The sequence below is a fragment of the Manis pentadactyla genome, chromosome 4 (genome assembly GCF_030020395.1).
Source record: "Manis pentadactyla isolate mManPen7 chromosome 4, mManPen7.hap1, whole genome shotgun sequence".
In the NCBI taxonomy this organism is placed as follows: Eukaryota; Metazoa; Chordata; class Mammalia; order Pholidota; family Manidae; genus Manis; species Manis pentadactyla.
The window spans coordinates 112,372,483-112,392,640 of NC_080022.1; the positions used below are offsets into that span (position 1 = coordinate 112,372,483).

General features: G+C 43.5%; 1 protein-coding gene across 3 annotated transcripts; it reads left to right on the forward strand.

Moving 5' to 3' along the window:
- Positions 1-206: 206 nt before the first annotated feature.
- PSMD4 (proteasome 26S subunit ubiquitin receptor, non-ATPase 4) lies at positions 207-19,119 on the forward strand. 3 transcript variants are annotated; one of them, XM_036905159.2, is made up of 10 exons: positions 207-348; positions 15,116-15,256; positions 16,113-16,227; positions 16,612-16,698; positions 16,942-17,010; positions 17,181-17,396; positions 17,716-17,824; positions 17,989-18,120; positions 18,206-18,273; positions 18,850-19,119. In XM_036905159.2, exons 1-10 carry the CDS (start codon positions 323-325, stop codon positions 19,018-19,020), a joined length of 1,134 nt encoding a protein of 377 aa, XP_036761054.1. In that variant the 5' UTR covers positions 207-322; the 3' UTR covers positions 19,021-19,119. The 3 variants fall into 3 exon arrangements, with proteins under 3 accessions (XP_036761054.1, XP_057356713.1, XP_036761055.1); XM_057500730.1 differs by lacking the exon at positions 18,850-19,119 and adding an exon at positions 18,675-18,834; XM_036905160.2 differs by lacking the exon at positions 16,942-17,010.
- The last annotated feature ends 1,039 nt before the right edge of the window (positions 19,120-20,158 follow it).

Consider the following 20,158-nt stretch of genomic DNA (forward strand, 5'->3'; position numbering starts at 1 on the left):
CAGTGCTCGAAGAGACACAACCACAGAACTTCATAGTTTCCTCCACAGCTTCTCTTAGTTCCCGCCAGCAGGGAACTCCACCGAAGAACGTTAACTGTAAGAAAAGAGAAGGTGGGGCCTCTTTTTTTGTGTCTGATCTGGGTCTTCCACCGCCAAACATCGCTTTATTTGGGCTGCGCCTACAACTCCCAGAACACAAGGCGGAGCACGGAGGCAGAACCAGTCGGCCGAGCCAGGTCTGTGATTAGCGGTCAGCGCTGGGCCAATTGGAAGAGTCGTTGTTAGGCGGCCCAGGAGAACCGGTCGGGAGGAAGGAGGCAAGATGGTGTTGGAAAGCACTATGGTTTGGTGAGGAGCCAGCTAGGGGCCCCGCGGGGGGAGGAGCCTTGGTCGGGGGCGCGTGTTGCGCGGAGGCCGGGAGGGCCTGGGGTGGGGGCGACGTGCCGATGGACGAGGGGCGGCTTTGGGCGCGAAGGAAGGGGCCATGCCGACTCCCTGAGTCATCCCGGGGCCTGGGGGCGAGGACAGGCTGGGGTACCCCCCATTCGCCCTGAACCTGCGGACAGCCGGTGACCAGCCGATCTCCATTCCAGCGTCGGGCCTTAAGTAGACTAGTCCCAGGTTTGTCTTTAGCCAGAGTCCTGCTTCTTGGACTCGTCGTGCTTGTCTTCGGCCCTCCTCTCCTCCCAAAACAGTGGACGTTACGAAGAGAGGTTAGGTTATAAATCCCCATTAACTCGTCTCCCAACTCCATTACCTTTCCCTGTATCATCTTCAGTAGTGCTATTTACAGATTGCTTTCTGTGTGTTGGGCAGTAATTTAATTTACCTCACTTAAACCTCAGAACACTTCAAGGTAAATATCCCTCCATTTTACAGATAGGATACCGAGTCTCAGCAATTTTAAATGACTTAACCCAAATCACAGAGCTAGTTAAGTGTTGGAGTCAAGATTTAAATCCAGGGCTATCTGACACAAAGACTCTTCCTGTCGAGCTAGCTCTCTCCATCAGTCTCAGATTTGGCCTGAGTATCCATTATGAGTTGAATTAGAAGTTAAGGACACAAATTTTTGCAAGGTGTCAAGAGTTTCTTCTAAGAGTGAGCATAGAATGTAACACAAAATGGTACACAAACACACAAGTTGCCAATTGGATGAAACAGGCACCTCTAAGAATTTTCTCTTTAGGGGGAGAATAACTTTGCCAGATAAAGTATAAGATGGCCAGTTAAATTTGAATTTCAGATACATAGTAATTTTTAATATAAAAAATAGCTATAAGTATGTCCCAAATATTGCATGGGACATGTGACTTATACTAAAAAGTTATTTCTTATTTATCTGAAATTCAAATGTAGCTGGGAGGCCTGTATTTTTATTTGCTAAATCTGGCTGCCTCTAGGAGAGAGCATATAAGGATAGAAAGAAAACAGGATTTGGTATTCAAAAGCCTGTGTGTTTTGGTACTTAACCAGCTGCATGTTCTTGAGAATGTAGTAAATCACTATTTATAAAATGGGAATAATAGTAACATGCAGTTGCCTTATAATAGCACCAGTAGGTACAATGTTTGTGATGGTGCTCTCTGTAAGCTGTGCAGCACTAAATATATATTGAGTCCTCAAAAAATAGTTTAAGAGGGACTTTGAGGGGACTTAAAAAAATGTTGAGAAGGAGAGGCCGTTAGAGGAAGGGGAAGGCATAAACAAAGCTGCTGAAGTGTAAATGCCCAAGACATATTTAGGGATTAGAAAACAGATCGGTGTGACTTGATTGAAAGGTAGATGGGATCATGTAGAAGACCAAAAATGGTTAAGCTCAGGAGGTTGAATTCTGCCCTGTGCCCTTCAGTAAAAAACTATTGAAAAAGTTCTGAGGGTAATGAAGGCAGAGCTGTATACAAAATGGCATTTAAGAATATTGATCTGATTTTATATATAGGAGGAAAGATACAGCCCAGAGAAACATATTGGTGGCCTATTTTATTTTATTTTTTATTTCTTTTTTTAAAGGTATAATTGATGTACAGTCTTATAAAGGTTTCACATGAGCAACATTGTGTTTACTACATTCACCCATATTATCAAGTTCCCCCCACTCACCCCATTACAGTCATTGTCCATCAGCATAGTAAGATGCTATAGAATCATTACTACTCTTCTCTGTGCTGTACTTCCTCCCCCATGTCTCCCCTACATTATGTGTGCTAATCATAATACCCCTCAATCCCCTTCTCCCTACCTCCCCACCTGCCCTCCCCAACCTCTTCCCTTTGTTAACCCCTAGTACCTTCTTGGAGTCTGTGAGTCTGCTGCTGTTTTGTTCCTTCAGTATTTTGATACTTGTCTTTCTCCACCTGGCTTATTTCACTGAGCATAATAGTCTAGCTCCATCCATGTTGTTGCAAATGGTAGGATTTGATTTCTTATGACTGAATAATATTCCATTGTGTATATGTACCACCTCTTCTTTATCCATTCATCTGCTGATGGACGCTTAGGTTTCTTCCATTTCTTGGCTATTGTAAATAGTGCAGCGATAAACATAGCATTGCATATGTCTTTGTGAATCTGGGATCTTGTTTTCTTTGGGTAAATTCCTAGGAGTGGAATTCCAGGGTCAAATGGTATTTCTATTTTCAGTTCTTTAAGGAACTGCCATATTGCTTTCCACAATGGTTGAACTAATTACATTCCCATCAGCAGTGTAGGAGGGTTCCCCTTTCTCCACATCCTCGCCAGCATTTGTTGTTCCTATTCTTTTCTATGTTGGCCATCCTAACTGGCGTGAGGTGATATCTCATTGTGGTTTTAATTTGCATTTCCCTGATAATTAGCGATGTGGAGCATCTTTTCACGTGCCTGTTGGCCATCTGAATTTCTTCTTTGCAGACTTATCTGTTCATCTCCTCCACCCATTTTCTAATAGGCTTATTTGCTTTTTGGGTATTTATCTTCCAAGAGTTTTATGGTTTCATGACTTAGATTCAGGTCTTTGATCCATTTTGAGTTTACTTTGTGTATGGGTATAGACAATAATCCAGTTTCATTCTCTTGAATGTAGCTGTCCAGTTTTGCCAACACCATTTGTTGAAGAGGCTGTCATTTCCCCATTGTATGTCCATGGCTCCTTTATCATATATTAATTAACCATATATGGTTGGGTTTATATCAGGGCTCGGTAGTCTGTTCCATTGGTCTATGGGTCTGTTCTTGCACCACTACCAAATTGTCTTGATTACTGTGGCTTTGTAGAAGAGCTTGAAGTTGGGGAGCGTAATTCCCCCCACTTTATTCTTCCTTCTCAGAATTGCTTTGGCTATTTGGGGTCTTTTTTGGTTCCATATACATTTTAGAACTATTTGCTCTAGTTTGTTGAAGAGTGCTGTTGGTATTTTGATAGGGATTGCATTGAATCTGTAGATTGCTTTAGGCAGGATAGCCATTTTGACAATATTAATTCTTCCTATCCATGAGCACAGGATGTATTTCCATTTATTGGTATCTTTAGTTTCTCTCATAACTGTCTTGTAATTTTCAGTGTATAGGTCTTTTACTTCCTTTGTCGGTTTGTTCCTAGGTATTCTTTTTGATGCAATTTGTGAATGGAATTGTTTTTCTTATTTCTCTTTCTGTTAGTTCATTATTAGTGTAGATGAGTGCAACAGATTTCTCTGTATTAACTTTGTATCCTGCAACGCTGCTGAATTCAGATATTAGATCTAGTAGTTTTGGAGTGGATTCTTTAGAGTTTTTTATGTAAAACATCATATCATCTGCAAATAGTGGCAGTTTAACTTCTTCCTTACCAATCTGGATGCCTTTGATTTCTTTGTATTGTCTGATTGCCATGGTTAGGACCTCCAGTACTGTCTTGAATAAAAGTGGGGAGAGTGGGCATCTGTGTCTTGTTCCCTATCATAGAGGAAAAGCTTTCAGCTTCTCACTGTTACGTATGATGTTGACTGTGGGTTTGTCATATATGGCCTTTGTTATGTTGAGGTACTTGCCCTCTATACCCATTTTGTTGAGAGTTTTTATCATGAATGGATGTTGAATTTTGTCGAATGCTTTTTCAGCATCTATGGAGATGATCATGATTTTTCTCCTTTTTGTTGATGTGGTGTATGATGTTGATGGATTTTCGAATGTTGTACCATCTTTGCATCCTTGGTGTAAATCCTACCAGTTGATCATGATGGAGGATTTCTTTTTTAAGATACTGTTGATATACACTCTTATGAAGGTTCCACATGAAAAACAATGTGGTTACTACATTCACCCATATTATCAAGTCCTCCCCCGTACTCCATTGCAGTCACTGCCCATCAGTGTAGTAAGATGCCACAGAGTGACTATTTGCCTTCACTGGGCTACACTGTCTTCCCCATAACACCTCACACCATGTGTACTAAACATAGTACCCCTCAGTCCCCTTCTCCCTCCCTCAACACCCGCCCTCCCCAACCCTCACTTTGTAACCACTAGTCCCTTCTTGGAGTCTGTGAGTCTGCTGCTGTTTTGTTCCTTCAGTTTTGCTTCGTTGTTATACCCGACAAATGAGGGAAATTTTTTGGTATTTGTCTTTCTCCGCCTGGCTTATTTCACTGAGCATAATACCCTCTAGCTCCATCCATATTGTTGAGAATGGTAGGATTTGTTTTTGTCTTATCACTGAATAATATTCCATAGGGTATATGTACCGTATCTTCTTTATCCATTCATCTACTGATGGACACTTATGTTGCTTCCATTTCTTGGCAATTGTAAATAGTGCTGTGATAAACATAGGGGTGCATATGTCTTTTTGAAACTGGGCTTCTGCATTCTTAGGGCAAATTCCTAGGAGTGGAATTTCTTGGTCAAATGGTATTGCTGTTTTAAGTTTTTTGAGGAACTTCCATACTGCTTTCCATAATGGTTGAACGAATTTACATTCCCGCCAGCAGTGTAGGAGGGTTCCCCTTTCTATTCATCCTCGCCAACATTTGTTGTTGTTTGTCTTTTGGATGGTGGCACTCCTTACTGGTGTGAGGTGATATCTCATTGGGATTTAATTTGCATTTCTCTGTTGATTAGTGTTGTGGAGCATCTTTTCATGTGCCTGTTGGCCATCTGAATTTCTTCTTTGGAGAAGTGCCTGTTCAGATCATCTGCCCTTTTTTTTTTTTTTGGTATCATTAGTCTACAATTACATGAAGGCTCCCCCCTTCACCAAGTCCCCCCCAGAAACCCCATTACAGTCACTGTCCATCAGCGTAGTAAGATGCTGTAGAATCACTACTTCTCTGTGTTGTACAGCCCTCTCCATGCCCCCCACCCACCACATTATACATGCTAATCGTAATGCCCCCTTCTTTTTCCCTGCCCTTATCCCTCCCTTCTCACCCGTCATTCCCAGTCCCTTTCCCTTTGGTAACTGTTACTCCATTCTTGGGTTCTGTGATTCTGCTGCTGTTTTGTTCCTTCAGTTTTCCTTTGTGCTTATACTCCACATATGAGTGAAATCATTTGGTACTTGTCTTTCTCCGCCTGGCTTATTTCACTGAGCGTCATACCCTCTAGCTCCATCCATGTGGTTGCAAACGGTAGGATTTGTTTTCTTCTTATGGCTGAATAAGATTCCATTGTGTTTATGTACCACATCTTCTTTATCCATTCATCTATTGATAGACACTTAGGTTGCTTCCATTTCTTGGCTATTGTAAGTAGTGCTGGCGATAAACATAGGGGTGCATCTGTCTTTTTCAAACTGGGCTGCTGCATTCTTAGGTTAAATTCCTAGAAGTGGAATTCCTGGGTCAAATGGTATTTCTATTTTGAGCTTTTTGAGGAACCTCCATACTGTTTTCCACAATGGTTGAACTAATTTGCATTCCCACCAGCAGTGTAGGAGTATTCCCCTTTCTCCACAACCTTGCCAACATTTGTTGTTGTTTGTCTTTTGGATGGTGGCGAGCCTTACTGGTGTGAGGTGATATCTCATTGGGTTTTAATTTGTATTTCTCTGTTGATTAGTGATGTGGAGCATCTTTTCATGTGTCTGTTGGCCATCTGAATTTCTTCTTTAGAGAACTATCTATTCAGCTCCTCTGCCCATTTTCTAATTGGATTATTTGCTTTTTGTTTGTTGAGGTGCATGAGCTCTTTATATATTTTGGATGTCAACCCTTTATCGAATCTTTCATTTATGAATATATTCTCCCATACTGTAGGGTACCTTTTTGTTTTACTGATGGTGTCCTTTGCTGTACAGAAGCTTTTCAGCTTGATATAATCCCACTTGTTCATTTTTGCTGTTGTTTCCCTTGCCTGGGGAGATATGTTCATGAAGAAGTCAGTCTTGTTTATGTCTAAGAGATTTTTGCCTATGTTTTCTCCTAAGAGTTTTATGGTTTCATGACTTATTTTCAGGTCTTTGATCCATTTTGAATTTACTTTTGTGTATGGGGTTAGGCAATGATCCAGTTTCATTCTCTTACATGTAGCTGTCCAGTTTTGCCAGCACCATCTGTTGAAGAGACTGTCATTTGCCCATTGCATGTCCATGGCTCGTTTATCATATATTAATTGACCATATATGTTTGGGTTAATATTTGGAGTCTCTATTCTGTTCCACTGGTCTGTGGCTCTGTTCTTGTGCCAGTACCAAATTGTCTTGATTACTATGGCTTTGTAGTAGAGTTTGAAGTTGGGGAGCGAGATCCCCCCCCACTTTATTCTTCCTTCTCAGGATTGCTTTGGCTATTCGGGGTCTTTGGTGTTTCCATATGAATTTTTGAACTATTTGTTCCAGTTCATTGAAGAATGCTGTTGGTATTTTGATAGGGATTGCATCGAATGTGTATATTACTTTGGGCAGGATGGCCATTTTGGCAATATTAATTCTTCTTAGCCAGGAGCATGGAATGAGTTTCCATTTGTTAGTGTCGTCTTTAATTTCTCTTAAGACTGTCTTATAGTTTTCAGGGTATAGGTCTTTCACTTCCTTGGTTAGGTTTATTCCTGGGTATTTTATTCTTTTTGATGCTATTGTGAATGGAATTGTTTTCCTGATTTCTCTTTCTGTTAGTTTATTGTTAGTGTATAGGAAAGCCACTGATTTCTGTGTGTTAATTTTGTATCCTGCAACTTTGCTGAATTCCGATATTAGTTCCAGTAGTTTTGGAGTGGAGTCTTTAGGGTTTTTTATGTACAATATCATGTCATCTGCAAATAGTGACAGTTTAACTTCTTTACCAATCTGGATTCCTTGTATTTCTTTGTTTTGTCTAATTGCTGTTGCTAGGACCTCCAGTACTATGTTGAATAATGGTGGGGAGAGTGGGCATCCCTGTCTTGTTCCCAGTCTCAGAGGAAAAGCTTTCAGCTTCTTGCTGTTCAGTATGATGTTGGCTGTGGGTTTATCATATATGGCCTTTATTATGTTGAGGTACTTGCCCTCTATACCCATTTTGTTGAGAGTTTTTATCATGAATGGATGTTTAATTTTGTCGAATGCTTTTTCAGCATCTATGGAGATGATCATGTGGTTTTTGTCCTCCTTTTTTTGTTGATGTGGTAGATGATGTTGATGGACTTTCGAATGTTGTACCATCCTTGCATCCCTGGAATGAATCCCACTTGATCATGGTGTATGATCCTTTTGATGTATTTTTGAATTCGTTTTTCTAATATTTTGTTAAGTATTTTTGCATTTACGTTCATCAGGGATATTGGTCTGTAGTTTTCTTTTTTGGTGGGGTCTTTGCCTGGTTTTGGTATTAGGGTGATGTTGGCTTCATAGAATGAGTTTGGGAGTATTCCCTCCTCTTCTATTTTTTTGAAAACTTTAAGGAGAATGGGTATTAAGTCTTATCGGATAAAATTCTGAGGTAAATCCATCTCGCCCCGGGGTTGTGTTCTTGGGTAGTTTTTTGATTACCACTTCAATTTTGTTGCTGGTGATTAGTTTGTTTAGATTTTCTGTTTCTTCCTTGGTCAGTCTTGGAAGATTGTATTTTCGTAGGAAGTTGTCCGTTTCTCCTAGGTTTCCCAGCTTGTTAGCCTATAGGTTTTCATAGTATTGTCTAATAATTCTTTGTATTTCTGTGTTGTCTGTCGTGATTTTTCCTTTCTCGTTTCTGATTCTGTTGATGTGCGTTGTTTCTCTTTTTCTCTTAATAAGTCTGGCTAGAGACTCATCTATTTTGTTTATTTTCTCAGAGAACCAGCTCTTGGTTTCATTGATTTTTTTCTATTGTTTTATTCTTCTCAATTTTATTTATTTCTTCTGTGATCTTTACTGTGTCCCTCCTTCAGTTGACTTTAGTTCTCATTTGTTCTTCTTTTTCCAGTTTCGATAGTTGTGACGTTAGACTATTCATTTGGGATTGTTCTTCCTTCTTTAAATATGCCTGAATTGCTATATACTTTCCTCTGAAGACTGCTTTTGCTGCATCCCACAGAAGTTGGGGCTTTGTGTTGTTGTTGTCATTTGTTTCCATATATTGCTGGATCTCCATTTTAATTTGGTCATTGATCCATTGATTATTTAGGAGCATGTTGTTAAACCTCCACGTTTTTGTGAGCCTTTTTGCTTTCTTTGTACAATTTATTTCTAGTTTTATACCTTTGCGGTCTGAAAAGTTGGTTGGTAGGATTTCGATCTTTTGGAATTTACTGAGGCTCTTTTTGTGGCCTAGTATGTGGTCTATTCTGGAGAATGTTCCATGTGCACTTGAGAATGTGTATCCTGTTGCTTTTGGATGTAGAGTTCTGTAGATGTCTATTAGGTCCATCTGTTCTATTGTGTTGTTCAGTGCTTCTGTGTCCTTACTTATTTTCTGTCTGGTGAATCTAACCATTTGAGTGAGTGGTGTGTTGAAGTCTCCCAAAATGAATGCATTGCATTCTATTTCCTCCTTTAATTCTATTAGTATTTGTTTCACATATGCTGGTGCTCCTGTATTGGGTGCATATATATTTATAATGGTTATATCCTCTCATTGGACTGAGCCCTTTATCATTATGTAATGTCCTTCTTTATCTCTTGTTACTTTCTTTGTTTTGAATTCTATTTTGTTTGATACTAGTACTGCAACAACTGCTTTTTTCTTCCTGTTGTTTGCATGAAATATCTTTTTCCATCCCTTGACTTTTAATCTGTGCAAGTTTTGGGTTTGAGGTGAGTCTCTTATAAGCAGCGTATAGATGGTTCTTGCTTTTTTATCCATTCTATTACTCTGTGTCTTTTCATTGGTGCATTCAGTCCATTTACATTTTGGGTGATTATTAAAAGTTATGTACTTTTTGCCATTGGCAGCTTTAGGTTCGTCATTACCAAAGGTTCAAGATTAGCTTCTTTACTATCTTACTGTCTAACTTAACTCACTTATTGAGCTATTATAAACACTGTCTGGTGATTCTTTATTTCTCTCCCTTCTTATTCTTCCTCCTCCATTCTTCTTATGTTGGGTGCTTTGTTCTGTGCTCTTTTGTGTTTCCTTTGACTGCCTTTGTGGGTAGTTGATTTTATTTTTTGCCTTTAGTTAGTATTTGGTTGGTCTGCTTTCTTTGCTGTGGTTTTATTTTCTCTGGTGACATCTATTTAGCCGTAGGAGTGCTCCCATCTAGAGCATTCCGTCTAGAATACCCTGTAGTGGTGGTTTGTGGGAGGCAAATTCCCTCAACTTTTGCTTGTCTGGGAATTGTTTAATCCCTCCATATTTAAATGATAATCATGCTGCATACAATTTTCTTGGTTCAAGGCACTTCTGCTTCATTGCATTAAATGTCTCATGCCATTCTCTTCTGGCCTGTAAGGTTTCTGTTGAGAAGTCTGATTATAGCCTGATGGGTTTTCCTTTGTAGGTGACCTTTTCTCTCTCTCTGGCTGCCTTTAGTACTCTGTCTTTGTCCTTGATCTTTGCCATTTTAATTATTATGTGTCTTGGTGTTGTCCTCTGTGGGTCCCTTATGTTGGGAGTTCTGTGTGCTTCTGTGGTCTGAGCGACTATTTCCTCCCCCAGTTTGGGGAAGTTTTCAGGAATTATTTCTTCAAAGACACTTTCTATCCCTTTTTCTCTCTCTTCTTCTGATACTCCTATAATGCGAATATTGTTCTGTTTGAATTGGTCACACAGTTCTCTTAATATTCTTTAATTCCTGGAAATCCTTTTATCTCTCTCTGCTTCAGCTTCTCTGCATTCCTTTTCTCTGATTTCTATTCCATTAACGGCCTCTTGCACCTCGTCCAGTCTGCTTTGAGTTCTTCCAGAGATTGTTTTATATCTGTATTCTCCCTCTCTACATGCTCCTTTAGCCCTTGCATATTTCTCTGCAGATTCATCCGCATGGCTATGACCTTTATTTTGAATTCTTTTTCGGGCAGATTGGTTAGGTCCATGTCCCCAGGCCCTCCTCTAGAGGCCAGGGGTTGTCTGGACTATTTTGGACTGGACTAAATTCTTCTGCCTTTTCATGGCGATAGAGGTAGCTGTAGGCAGGTAGCGCATGTTTCAGCTGGTAGAAGAAAGTGCTTTCCTTCTTGCTGGTCGCCTTTCCCTTCTCTGCTGCCTGTGTCAGTTACCTGCATTCCTGGAGCAACCTCCGGGTTAATCCTCTAAGCTGCTGTTGGCAGGGTCTCTGTCAGAGTAGCGCAAAGCCCTGCTGGGAGTGGCAGGCACGCCGGGTGCGCTCTCCTGCAAAAGCAGTGCCCCTGCCAGGCAGCTGTGTGCTAGCAATGGCCTTTGGGTCTCGCCCGGGTGGCTGTGCGCCGGGCTTAGTTCTGGGTGGCTGCTGGTGGTGCGGCTGCTCCTGAGCTTCTCCTCCACCGCCACCACTGGCTCCCGTGGGCTGCTCCCAGGCCCCTCTGGTGCTGCTGCCAGTGGCGCGCGCGGGCTGCTTGGTTGCCGCCGCCGCAGGCTAGTACGGACCTCTCCTGGGCCCCTCTGGCGCCCCTGCCAGTGCGTGCAGGCTGCTCCCGGGCCACTCAGTTGCTGCCACTGCGGGCTTGCATGGGCTGCTCCTGGGCCCCTCTGGTGCCACTGCCGCTGGTGCGCACGGGCTCCCTGTCCCGTCTGGCACCGCCGCCGTGGGTTTGCGCGGGCCGCTTTGTTGCTGCTGCTGCCGGCTCACGCGTATTCGTCCTGGGCCACTAGGGCGCACCTGCCACAGGTTCGCGTGAGGCAGTCGGTCGCCACCACTGGCAGCTCACGCATGCCGGCCCTAGGCTGTTCGGCTGCAGCAGGCTTGCGCGGGCCACTCCCGGGCCACTCTGGCACCTCTGCCCCTGTTGCACGCTGCCACTCTCCCACTACTGGGCTGGTGTGTAGGGGTCCACGCTAGTTGGAGGAATGACTTGCAGGCTGCTTATCACCGTGAGGGGCTTCAGAGCTGCGCTGCCACCCTGGGGGTTATGTCGCCTAGAGTTTCCTGGGATTCCCAATTGCTGGGCTGGGTGTGCCAGGACACTTCGTCCAGCTGTGGGTCCCTGTCCCTTTAAGACTTGCAAAAAGCACTTGCTTTTCTTTTGTCTCAGGGTGCCGGTTGCGGGGACCTGCTCACAGGTTTTGCTTTTCCGTTTCTCTAATATCCAGCACCCCGTGAACCTTGTGTCTGCGCTCCAGGTACGGATTTCTAGAACTGGTTGTTTAGCAGTCCTTGGCTTTCACTCCCTCCCCGCTCCAACTCCTTTCTTCCCATCGGGGTCTGGGGTTGGGGGGCGTTCAGGTCCCTCTGGGCTGCGGGTTGTATCTTACCCCTTCGTGTGATGCTGAGTTCTCGCAGATGTAGATGTAGTCTGGCTCTTGTACTGTATCCACTGGTGTCTCTTTTAGGAATAGTTGTATTTGTTGTATTTTCAAAAATATGTATGTTTTTGGGAGGAGATTTCCACTGAACTACTCATGCCACCATCTTGGCTCCCCCTCCTTCTGCCCATTTTTAATTGGATTATTTGCTTTTTGTTTGTTGAGGTACGTAAGTTCTTTATATATTTTGGAAGTCAACCCCTTATCGTATCTGTCATTTATGAATATATTCTCCCATACTGTAGGATGCCTTTTTGTTCTACTGATGGTGTCTTTTGCTGTACAATAGCTTTTTAGTTTAACATAGTCCCACTTGTTCACTTTTCTTTCCCTTGCCAGGGGAGATATGTTCATGAAGAAGTTGCTTGTGTTCATGTCCAAGAGATTTTTGCCTATGTTTTTTTCTAAGAGTTTTATGGTTTCAGGACTTACGTTCAGGTCTTTGATCCATTTTGAGTTTACTTTTGTGTATGGGGTTAGACTTGTCCAGTTTCATTGTCTTACATGTAGCTGTCCAGTTTTGCCAACACCAGCTGTTGAAGGGGCTGTCATTTCCCCATTGTATATCCATGGCTCCTTTATCGTATATTAACTGACCATATATGCTTGGGTTAATATCTGGAGTCTCTGTTCTGTTCCACTGGTCTGTGGCTCTGTTCTTGTGCCAGTACCAAATTGTCTTGAGTACTGTGGCTTTGTAGTAGAGCTTGAAGTTGGGAGGCAACATCCCCCCTGCTTTATTCTTGCTTCTCAGGATTGCTTTGGCTATTCGGGGTCTTTTGTGGTTCCATATGAATTTTAGAACTATTTGCTCTAGATTGTTGAAGAGTGCTGTTCGTATTTTGATAGGGATTGCATTGAATCTGTAGATTGCTTTTGGCAGGATGGCCATTTTGACAATATTAATTCTTCCTATCCATGAGCATGGGATGTGTTTCCATTTATTGCTGTCTTCTTTAATTTCTCTCATGAGTGTCTTGTAGTTTTCAGAATATAGGTCTTTTACTTCCTTTGTTAGGTTTATTCCTAGGTGTTTTATTCTTTTTGATGCAATTGTGAATGGAATTATTCTCCTGATTTCTAATTTTTGCTAGTTCATCGTTAGTGTATAGGAATGCAAGATTTCTGTGTATTGTATCCTGCAGCTTTGCTGAATTCATATATTACATCTAGTAAGTTTGGAGTGGATTCTTTAGGGATGAATGATCTTTTTTATGTATTTTTGAATTTGGTTTTGCTAAATATTTTGTTGAGTATTTTTGCATGTATGTTCATCAGAGATGTTGGTCTCTTTTTTTTGTGGTGTCTTTGCTTGGTTTTGATATTAGAGTGATGTTGGCTTCATAGAATAAGTTTGGAAGTATTCCTTCCTCTTCTACTTTTTGGAAAACCTTAAGGAGGATGGGTATTAGGTCTTATCTAAAATATGTAATTCAGCAGTGAAGCCATCTGGTATGGGGGTATCGTTGGCCTATTTTAATAGCCTAGGCACAGAATAGTAATGAGAGTCACTCCTTTTTTCTTTAGGGCCTCATGCTTTGCTGTGCATCAGAATTTTATGGAGCAGTTTTTTAAAAATTCCATGTATTTGATTCTGTTTTTGATCTGCTGAGGCGGAATCTCAGCTAGGAAGTTGAGGCATCTGCATTCTTTGATTAGATGAAGACTTTATGGAATAGCTGTGTAATATTATAAGACTTTATTTTGATTTTCATTTTTGTTGGAGGAAAATTACATACCATCAAGGAAACAAATTCACAAGAAAAAAGTCCATTCGTAGAATTCAAAACTGGGAAAACTAAACATTGTGTTTTTTAGGGCTGCATACATGTTAAGGCGTCTGTGTTTTTACCACCACCGCCACTACCAGCACCCTCTCTGTGGTTCTGATGCACAAGAGTGTTAGAACTACTGCCGTGTTTGCCCCTGTCCCTTCTCCCTGCCTCTCAAGTCCCCTTTCTTACTCTGACATCTTTCTTCCAGCCTTCATCCATCTGCCGCTCTTGCCCACAACCCTTGTACTTAGTAGCCATTCCATCTGGACAATCCTCAGAGCCTCCCTTGTTCCTGTATTTGAACTCAACCACTGTATTTCAAAATGGAGAAGCAGTTACTTCCCTGCTGGGTGAATAAATGGAAACAGTGTATTAGGGGAAAAAGAATATAATGCAAGGTCAGCAGAGTCAGCCCTTGACCTCCTTTAATTTACATAGATTGTAAGAAAGTTAACTCAACTAGTTTGTATTTCATACTTACTGTTGTGCCCTGTGCTAAGTATACTTCCATGCATTTCATCCTCATAGCAATCCCTGTAGGAGTAAATACAATAAAACCCACTTTATGGATGAGGTAACTGGCCATTAGAGAAATGAAGCAACTTCTTCAGGATCATAGAATTAATAATTAGCAGAGTGGAAATTTGAACCAGAGCCTGAACACTGCCCTTTACTCCCTTATCTACTTATCTTTCAGTAGCTTCTTAATTACTTCTCTCATTATTTTTGGTTTGTATTTACTGCCAGGCAAAGCATAGTAAAGAAAAATTTGTCCCGAAGCCCATATTGTTGACTAATAGATGTCTCCGATAGGGCACTGCTTCCTTCCATCTCATTGGCTGTGAGAGTTCTAAGTGATCTCTGGTCATCAAGAACTGATCCTGTTCTGGGGCTTCATAACCTGTTCACTTAGCTGCCTTCTTTTGGTTTCTGGGAAGCTGGAGCTTGTATTTCATATTACCTGGGTTCTTGTAGACTGTGAGAAATTGCAGGGATAAAAGACATGAGATCTCAAATCCATGAAACCTCATTTTTGCAGTCGAGTCCAGCAGCCAAAGCTGTTATACATTTAACCAGATGGTGGTATTGTGCTTTCCTGCACATAGTGCTGCCAAGTGTGTGTTACTTTATAAATATTCCCTGCCTTTGGAGTACTCCTATTTTAATTGCAGACTTAGAATATTCATCCGTGACAGTGCTTAGTCACAGTTACATTCAGTTTATAAGAAGGTGATTGTGGTACATCAGTGAAGCACAACCTTCTGTGCTTATTACCAGAATCCCTTGTGGAGTGGAGGCTTAAAACTTTTTTACTCCTTTTGTCATTTTGAATCAGTAAGTCCAGGGTAAGGCTTGGCAACCTGTTTTTGTTTGTTTTTTAAGTTGCAGGAGATTTTATTTCATGAAGACTGAGAGCTGTTGCCCTACATGACAATGGCCCTCACAGGAGAGGGCTTGAAGGGGGATGGGAGTCCCTGGGATTGGAGAGAATGTCTCAGAGAGATCCTACACTATGTCTTCTCTTTCCTCCTCACTCCTAATCTACAGTGTGGACAACAGTGAGTATATGCGGAATGGGGACTTCTTACCTACCCGGCTGCAGGCCCAACAGGATGCCGTCAACATTGTATGTCACTCCAAGACCCGCAGTAACCCTGAGAACAACGTGGGCCTCATCACACTGGCCAAGTATATGGACAGGGTGGGTGGGGGCTTGGTAGGTGGGTCGGGGGTTTCCGACATGTGGCCTGCCTTATCCAGGCTGCTTTCCATTTGTAGATTCCACAAGGCTGCTTTTGCCTATCATCTTCCTAGACTACCTTGTTCACTATTCAGTATAAATATAAATAGCAACTTGTTTTTAATATTTACCCGAATTTAATGCAGTTTGAAGCTCTGTCAGGTAAAATTTCACAGTGTATTTTAAAGTCAGTGAAAAGTAATTTTGGATTAGAGCCCCAGGGCCTGTATCACACTTCCTGTTACCCCGGAAATGATTTGTTTTAGGGTCTGATCAAATGAGTAACCTCCCATTCCAGTATACATGTTGTTAGCTGGAAAATGGGTCTAGAAATGGAGAAGGTTGGGGAGTTCTAAAGCAGCATCCAGCTCTTGTGGAGGATACTCGGTCCTGGGAGCACGAACAAATGAGAGGGGGATGCTAAGGGGAATCTGGAGGAAGAGGACAAGTTTCTCAAAAAGTCAGCCACATATTTCCTGCTTTGTATACCAAACTCTAGGTGTTATTTTCAGTTTTACTGAGACATAATTGACATACACCTTTGTGTGAGTTTTAAGGTGTACATCATAATGATGTATGTATATATTGTGAAATGATCACCACAGTCAGTTTACTTAACATTCATGTCTCACATAGTTACAAGTGTTTTTTTCCTTGTGATGCAAACTTTTAAGGTCTACTCTCCAAACACTAAATGTTTGATTAAGAAAATTAGAGATTACAGTTATTATCCAGGTCTCTAAAGAAAAGATGATTCAAACACGGTTTGGAGGCACTTCTCCTGACCTGAACTCCATGTTCCAGTGACTGTGAAGTGCTGACCACCCTCACCCCTGACACTGGCCGCATCCTGTCCAAGCTCCACACTGTCCAACCCAAGGGCAAGATCACCTTCTGCACTGGCATCCGTGTGGCCCATGTGAGTCCTGGGACCCTCTGATTGCTCCCTCTCACTCTGAGGTTCTGCCTCCAATGTTATGCATTTCTTCCCTAGAATCTTGAGATAGAACCAGAGCAGAGGAGAGATGACCCAGAGAAAGGAGCAGAAAGGATGTGGTGGGATGGGTTCCTGGGATTGGTGAGGATTGTGAGGGGAAAAATGGACTTGAGAATGAACCCCCCTTCCTTATCCACAGGCAGATGCAGCAAGAAGGGAAGGCTGGAGGAGGGGGTTTAGACCTTGTGTGAGTACGACAGTAGACTTGAGGTACATAGAAACCATAAGAAAAAAAAAAAACAGTGATAGAGGAAAGAGCTGGGTGATTCCTCTGGCTGACCCTGAAAACTTCCTCCCCTTTATTAGCTGGCTCTGAAGCACCGACAAGGCAAGAATCACAAGATGCGCGTCATTGCCTTCGTGGGAAGCCCTGTGGAGGACAGTGAGAAGGAGGTGAGTCCAGGTGGCAGCTGGGGACTTGGGGCAACATGGGTTGGGAGTGGGGTGTTTCAGGTCTTAGGAGAGCCTGACAGAGGCCCTGGGTTCACCAGCTTGGAGAGGGGTGGATATGCAGCACTCAGTGTTTCTGTTGGGGACCTTGGGGAGGTCAGCCAGTTTCCGTATGCTTTTGTGAGATGTGTCATTTCCCTTAATAGTGTAGAACAGATTTCCTCATTTCTCTCCCCTTCTTCCCAGCTGGTGAAACTGGCTAAACGCCTCAAGAAGGAGAAAGTTAATGTTGACATTATCAATTTTGGGGAAGAGGTGAGTAAGGATTGGTTGAGGGCATTGACTTGATTTGGTTAAAAGCAGAAAACAGTCCTTACCCAGAGGAGTGCCTGCACTTTGAGAGTGTAGCTGCAGACAAGAACTGAAATGGCAACAAATGGGGAGCAAGGCAGGAAGGAGAGCCTCCTGTGTTCTTCTTCCCCCAGGAGGTGAACACAGAAAAGCTGACAGCCTTTGTAAACACACTGAATGGAAAAGATGGAACTGGTTCTCATCTGGTGACAGTACCTCCTGGGCCCAGTTTGGCTGACGCCCTCATTAGTTCTCCGATTCTGGCTGGTGAGGGTGGTGCCATACTGGGTCTTGGTGCCAGTGACTTTGAATTTGGAGTGGATCCCAGTGCCGATCCAGAGCTGGCCTTGGTGAGCAAACGTTGACCTCAGGTAGAGCCCAAGGGTCTGTCTTTGTCCTCCTCTACTGGTGCCCACACATCACATAGCTTCCCTTGGGCTAGACAGTCCCAAATCCCTCGCTCATTTTCCTAGACCCCCTTTTGGACCCTCTTCCCCAAAATTGTGATCTCCAGGGGTGCCAATGTCAGATTCTCTCGTTTGCACCCCCATATACGTAAATCATAAGTTGCCCCTTTCGATATCCCTTTTCCACCCCTCAGCCTACTTCCCCATTGCCCAGCAGCGGTGAGGGTAGGAGAAAGTCTGACCTTACCCTGCCCTTCGCCAGGCCCTTCGTGTTTCTATGGAAGAGCAGCGGCAGCGGCAGGAGGAGGAGGCGCGGCGGGCGGCTGCAGCCTCTGCTGCTGAGGCTGGGATCGTCACCCCTGGGACTGAAGGTACAAGAGGTGGAGTCTGCAGTTCTGGGGCCACAGGATGCTCGGTGGAAGCGGTACTGACTGGAGTGGGCACGGGGGGGTCTGGCAGCTGAGGAACCAGTTCGTGGGTGGGCCTGTGTGGGACATCCCATCAGCTCTACCCTGCCACCTCTTCCTTTTCGCAGACTCAGACGATGCCCTGCTGAAGATGACCATCAACCAGCAGGAGTTTGGCCGCACTGGGCTCCCCGACTTGAGCAGTATGACCGAGGAGGAGCAGATTGCATACGCCATGCAGATGTCCCTGCAGGGTGCAGGTGAGCCAGGGCCTGGGTGCTGGATCTCAGGCAGAGAGGTGGGCGTGGGGAAGTGGAACTGAACAGACCCACTTCTTTTCCTCAGAGTTTGGCCAGGCAGAAGCATCTGACATTGATGCCAGTTCCGCCATGGACACATCTGAGCCTGCCAAGGTGAGGGCTAGGGATGACTGCTGACCCCTGTTAGGCTTAAAATCCTCTTGTGTTTAGGTCGTTAGCCACTAGGCCTGGTACCAATCTTCTCAGGGTTTCATAAATGAGCTCTTTAAGGAGCAGAGGGAAAGAAACACATAGATGTACCTTCTGTGTAGGTAAACCCTGTTAAGGCAATGGAATGCTGATGGTCGGATTTGGAGCAGTGTCCTAGTATTCCATAGTTTCCCTTCCTGTGTGGTAGCAACAGTCTGGACAGTTCTTTAGAACTTCTTTCCAGGAGAGTGATAGCAGGAACTAAATGTGGTGGTGCTTCTTTTTACCCTCTGAGCTCAGGAAGCAGAGTTCCCAGTTTTCTTCTCTACTGGTCGGCAATAAGTGTTTGCATTCGTACCATGTAGAGGCCCTGGGTATTTTCCTGAATTGTCCTTCCTGCGCCCGGCCAGAGTTGCCCCCACCCCTGAACAGGTGAGGTGCAGAAACGGGCTCAGGTGGCAGCATGCTCTGCCTCCTCCTCACCCTTGCTGGATCCCTGCCTGGCTGCCCTCACCCCAAGCTGACACTACCCCATTCCAGGAAGAGGACGACTATGATGTGATGCAGGACCCTGAGTTCCTTCAGAGTGTCCTGGAGAATCTTCCTGGCGTGGATCCCAACAATGAGGCCATTCGGAATGCCATGGGCTCCCTGGCCTCCCAGGCCACCAAGGATGGCAAGAAGGAAAAGAAGGAGGAGGACAAGAAATGAGACTGGGCCTGCTTGGGTGGCTGCATGGGGTGGGGTGGGATGGAGGGTTAGATACATTATCTGTAACCATTACTGCCTAAATAAAGCTTGGCAACTTTTTTTTTTTTTTTTGCTTTTTTGCTTCTAACTGGTAGCTTTGATTGTTGAGAGTTGGGGAAGAAGAACATGGCGTGAAGGAGAGCATTCCCTCTCGAGTTCCGCGTTCCCTCTGATAGCTGGCCTCTCGATCCTGAATCGCTCCCCTGCTTCCCGTCTGCATCCATGACAGGCTCTGCTTGCATGTGTACTGCCCCGGGATTTCACTTTCTCATTACTTTGCTGAGATTCACTTAATTCACTGGGACCACAGAAGTGAATAGAAAACAGGCTTATAAGATGTGTCATTTGGGGACATATCTTTGTCTCTCCAAATGTGGCCTTTGGGGACTCAGCCTAGGGCTGGGCCCCCATATAAATGAGCGATCACAGACCAAAAAGTGCCCAGAGAACCACAAATGCACTGTGGGAACAGGACAAAGACCAAACTCACAGCCTCTGTGAAGGCTCCTGGAGGTGACATCTGAGCCCTCAGACAGGCAAAAAGTCCATCAGCTGCTGGAAGGGATGAGATGTTCCCAGTCAGTAGGCTCAGTGTGGGCTGATAGCAGAGAGGTGCTTTGGAGGAACCAAGTAGCTTTCTTGAACCCACCTCTACATCCTCAAGAGATAACTATCAACCAGATTTTACATTTATCACTTTTTCCCTTCATAGTTTTTCATGTACAGACTAAGCCAGAATTTGTTTAGTTGTGCTTGTTTTTGACCTTTATAAAATATAGTTGTATACTGTGAGACTTCTGGGACTTGCTTTTTTAACAAACATTTTATTTCTGAGGTTCCTCAAAATTGTTGCATGTAGCCGTTTTTCATTCATGTTTCATGGTTGTATAGTATTACATACTGTGAAAATACCAAAATCCGTGCATTTTCCTGTTGATGAGCTTTTGCATTGTTTCCCTTGATTTTTCTGTTCTCAATGGTTACAGTGGAGATTTTTGAACATCTCTCCTGGTGCACTTGGGCAAGGGGTTCTGTAGGCTTCTTTACAGGACTATGCTGAATAGTTGTTCCTAGTGGTGTACGAGTTTGTACTCCCTTC